The sequence below is a fragment of the Phaenicophaeus curvirostris genome, chromosome 10 (genome assembly GCF_032191515.1).
Source record: "Phaenicophaeus curvirostris isolate KB17595 chromosome 10, BPBGC_Pcur_1.0, whole genome shotgun sequence".
In the NCBI taxonomy this organism is placed as follows: domain Eukaryota; kingdom Metazoa; phylum Chordata; class Aves; order Cuculiformes; family Cuculidae; genus Phaenicophaeus; species Phaenicophaeus curvirostris.
In genome coordinates this window covers 1,140,456-1,144,985 of record NC_091401.1, presented here as the reverse complement: position 1 = coordinate 1,144,985, position 4,530 = coordinate 1,140,456, and the positions used below count along the sequence as shown (strand labels likewise).

General features: G+C 66.8%; 1 protein-coding gene across 1 annotated transcript; it reads right to left on the bottom strand.

The window, feature by feature from the left end:
* Nucleotides 1-2,163: 2,163 nt before the first annotated feature.
* FOXL2 (forkhead box L2) lies at nt 2,164-3,082 on the bottom strand. Its single transcript, XM_069864889.1, has one exon. It carries the CDS (start codon nt 3,080-3,082, stop codon nt 2,192-2,194), a length of 891 nt encoding a protein of 296 aa, XP_069720990.1. The 3' UTR covers nt 2,164-2,191.
* Nucleotides 3,083-4,530: the final 1,448 nt, after the last annotated feature.

Sequence of the window (4,530 nt, the reverse complement as noted above, 5' to 3'; positions counted from 1 at the left end):
CCCGACCCGTGCCCGTTCCGCTCGGCGGGAGCTCGCCCCCCGCCTGCCTCAGCTTCCCCGCTCGCAAACCCACCGGCTGCGCGGCCGGGAGGGGCGGCCGAGACGTGCCCGAGGGACCCCGGGGCGGCTCCCCGCGGCCGGGGAAGGGGGGGCCCTGCGGGAGGGGGAAGGGGGGTCCCCGGCCCGGGGCGAGCGGCCGGGAGCCGCGGCCGTCACACACGCAGAGAGGAGATTTTTTTAAGTAACAAACGTACCTTTTTTAACTTTTGAAACAAAAATATCGTTTTCGGCTTAACAATAGCCGGATCTCGCTGAATGAAGCCTTTGCATATTTTCCTGTTTTAATTGGTTGTATAATAAACAGTCCTGACCCCGCACTCTCTTTTCAATGAGTTCGGGGTGAAACTCGGACCATGGGACTGGAAATGACTTTTTTATCACTTAAAACACGGACAAGAATACCAGGAATCAGGCGGCGTTAAACAGCCGGGGCGGGAGGGGGACGCAAGGTGAGCGCGGTGTGTCTCTCCTCCCGCAGCGCAGCCCGCAGCTACCGGCACGGCGAGAGGAGCCGGGGCTGCCACGGGGACCCCGCAGCACCCCCGATCCCCGCAGCACCCTCGATCCCCGCAGCAACTCCGACCCCGCAGCACCCCCGATCCCCACAGCACCCCCGGCCCCGCAGCATCCCCGATCCCCGCAGCACCCCCGATCCCCACAGCATCCTCGATCCCCGCAGCACCCTCGATCCCCGCAGCACCCCCGATCCCCACAGCATCCCCGATCCCTGCAGCACCCCCGATCCCCACAGCATCCTCGATCCCCGCAGCACCCTCGATCCCCACAGCATCCCCGATCTCCGCAACAGCCCCGATCTCTGCAGCAGCCCCGATCTCCGCAGCAGCCTTGATCCCCGCAGCAACTCCGACCCCGCAGCACCCCCGATCCCCGCAAATAGCCCCGATTCCCGCAGCAGCCCCGATTCCCGCGACATCCCCGATTCCCGCAGCCCCCCGCTGCTCCGGCCGCAGGAGCCGCGGTGCGGGGCTGGGGCCCGATGCGGCTCCCCGGGGCCGAGCTCCGGTTCCCCGTTCCCTCCGGCCGAGCCGCAGAGCGCCAGGCAGCAGCCGCGCCCGGGACGCGGTGCCTGTTGAATAAACCGCACGAGTTCACAGTCGGCGTCGCCTCTGTTCGTAAAACACGAAAAACGATCGCGAAGAAAGCCCCGGGCCGCGGTGCTGCCGGGGCCGGGGGAGCGGAGCCGAGACTCGCCGCACCGGCGGGGCTGCGGGGCCGGGGCTGCGGAGAGAGCCCCCTCCCCGCCGGCCTCGGGCCTCGATCGGGGCCGGGAGCCCGTCCCGGAGCGGGGCAGAGAAACCAAACGAGGTGGGAAGGAGGAAAGGCGTTTTATTGGAGACTTTACAACGCTAGAAAGTACAATAAAAGTGCTAGTTCACTCTAGAGGAGTTGGTCCCAAAATGCTACTACGCCACAGCATCTACCGGCTTACATAAACGGGTACGAAATCGCTAGGAACTGGCCTCTGTATTACAAACACTATTCTCTCTCTTTCTTTTTTTTTTTCACATTAATCTATGTAAAATCGAAGGATCCGAACGTTTTAAGAAAAAGGACAAGCATTCAAAAGCAGAATCTATCAGAAAATCCATTTATGGCCAGGTTCGGAATCAAAAACCCGAAGATAGTTTAAACTTTCGTTATTATTAATAATACGCACACGGAAAATATTCCAATGTATAGGAATCCGTCTTTTCTTTTCTTTTCTTTTCTTTTCTTTTCTTTTCTTTTCTTTTCTTTTCTTTTCTTTTCTTTTCTTTTCTTTTCTTTTCTCTTTTCTAGTAACATCAAAATATTTTTTAGACCTGTTTAAAATTACTTTTATGACCTCGGAGGACATTGTCTCCGTTAAAAAAATACATTTAGTGCCTCCGAAACGCTTCAGGAGCGCCCTTGTCAGGCTTTGTTCGTTGGTTTCTAATCCCCAGCGCCCCGCAGCTCCCCCGCGGTTGCAGCAGCCCCGGCCCAGCGCTGTTTTGAGGAAAAGCCGCGGTCTGGGGCCGCGCGGCGCTCCGCGGGCCGAGGGGAGGGGAGAGGGGGCCGAGCCCGAGGAGACGGGGCCGCGCTCGTCGCTAACGCCCCGCGGCCCCGCGGCCCGAGGAGCGCGGCCCGCCTAGATGTCGATGCGGGAGTGCAGGGCGCCGTGCTTGCCGTCGTGCTCCCAGTAGGAACAGTGCATGACGGAGAGCTCGGGCTGCCGGGCGCAGGCGAACTGCCCCGCGGCGGCGGGGGGCGCGGGGCTGGCCGGGCCGAGCTGCTGCGGGTGGTGCGGGTGGTGCGGGTGCCCCACGCCGTTGTAGGAGTTCACCATGCCGGGCAGCGCCACGCTCTGCACCCGCGAGTAGGGCCCGTAGGAGGCCGGGCCCGACAGTCCCTTGACGCCGACGGGGCTGACGTTGCCGGCCGCCATCTGGCAGGACGCGTAGGGCACGGGCGCGGGCGGCTGCGGCAGCGGCCACGAGTTGTTCATGAAGCCGGACTGCAGGTACTTGGGCGGCGACAGGTACCCGTAGCCGTCGGGGCCGAACAGCGTCTTGCCGGGCTGGAAGTGTGTCGGCGGCGGCCGGAAGGGCCGCTTCATCCTCCGCCGCCGGCGGTAGTTGCCCTTCTCGAACATGTCCTCGCACGCCGGGTCCAGGGTCCAGTAGTTGCCCTTGCGCTCGCCGCCGCCCTCGCGGGGCACCTTGATGAAGCACTCGTTGAGGCTCAGGTTGTGGCGGATGCTGTTCTGCCAGCCCTTCTTGTTCTTCTCGTAGAAGGGGAACTTGCTGATGATGTACTGGTAGATCCCGGACAGCGTGAGCCGCTTCTCGGCGCTCTCGCGGATCGCCATGGCGATCAGGGCCACGTACGAGTACGGGGGCTTCTGCGAGGGGTCCGGCTTCTCGGGGCCCTTGTCGGCGCCCGGCTCCTCCTTGCCCCGCTCGGGCTCTTTGCCGCCGCCGCTCTCATGGGCCAGCAGGGCCGCCGTGTCCGCCTCGCCGCCCGGGTACCCGCTCATCATGGTGCGGAGCGGGGACCGCGCCCGGACCGGGGCAGCGGGCGCCGAGACCGGGATGGAGCTCGAGGATGGAGCTCAGGACGGAGACCGAGGACGGAGCTCAGGACGGAGACCGAGGACGGAGCTCAGGACGGAGCCCAGGACGGAGCCCGAGGATGGAGACCAAGGATGGAGCCCGAGGATGGAGCCCAAGGATGGAGCCCGAGGATGGAGCCCGAGGATGGAGCCCGAGGATGGAGCCCGAGGATGGAGCCCGAGGATGGAGACCAAGGATGGAGCCCGAGGATGGAGCCCGGGACGGAGCCCGAGGATGAAGCCCAGGACGGAGCCCGAGGATGGAGCCCGGGATGGAGCCCCGGACGGAGGCCAGGGATGGATCCCGGGATGGATCCCGGGATGGATCCCGGGGGGCGCCTCTGGCGGCGCCGCGGGTCCGTGCAGCGCGGCGGCGGCGTCCCTGCCCCGCGGGCTCCGCTGGGCTCTGCCGCGGCGGCCGAGGCTCTTTTCTGATTTGTACGGGCCGGGCCGAGTTCCGCTTTCGTCAGGAGCCGCTCCCCTATCGCCGCCGGCCGCGGGGCACGGCCGCGTTCCCCCCCGGCTCGGCTCGGCCCCGCACCGGGGGCGGAGGATGCGGGGGGGGGGAGCCCAGCGAGCCCCGCGCCGCCCGGGCCCCGCGCCCGCCCGGTGCCGCCAGCCGCGCGTTTATAGGAGCTGGGCCAGGGCCCCGCCGAGCCCGGCCAGAGGGGGCACGGGGCGTCACTGCCCCTGCGGGACAAGTGCGGGGACGGAGCGCCCCGAGCGCTGGGGACACGGCGAGCGCAGGGGGACACGGCGAGCGCAGGGGGACACTGAGAGCGCAGGGGGACACGGCGGGTACAGGGGGACACGGCGGGTACAGGGGGACACGGCGAGCGCAGGGGGACACTGAGAGCGCAGGGGGACACGTCGAGCAGAGGGTGACGCGCTCATCAGCGGGTGACAGGCGCAGGCAGAGGGAGCCGCCCGCAGCCCCCGACGCGCCGGTGCCGGTGCCGCAGCGCTGCCGGGAGCCCGGGGCTCAGACACCCCCGTGCGGATCCCCAGCGGCTCTGCCCGGGACAGGCTGCTCCGGGGGAAGGCGGGGGAAGACGTAGACGCGCGTTTTCACCCTTCGGGGAGCTATCGTGTTCCTAGAGAGCTTTACATGTCTCGATTAAACCGCGATCGTTCGCCTGTGGCCCTACAACGAATCCCTCGTGTCCCGTCGACGCAGAAGCGCGTCCCCCTACGCCCCGGGCTGCCCCGACTCGGCGCCGCTACCGAGGCCGCTGGGTTCTCCGCGGGGCAAGCTCGGAGCCCCCGAACCGAGCCCGTGGGGCCGGGCCCGGAGGCCGCGGGGCGGCGGGTCCCGGGGCGAGGGGCAGGTGCAGCGCGGAGCCGCCTCTGCCGCCTCCGCCACACGGCGGGTCCCT

Excerpts from the sequence above, each read along its gene's own strand:
- FOXL2 (XM_069864889.1), bottom strand. The coding sequence starts at position 3,082 with ATGATGAGCGGGTACCCGGGCGGCGAGGCGGACACGGCGGCCCTGCTG.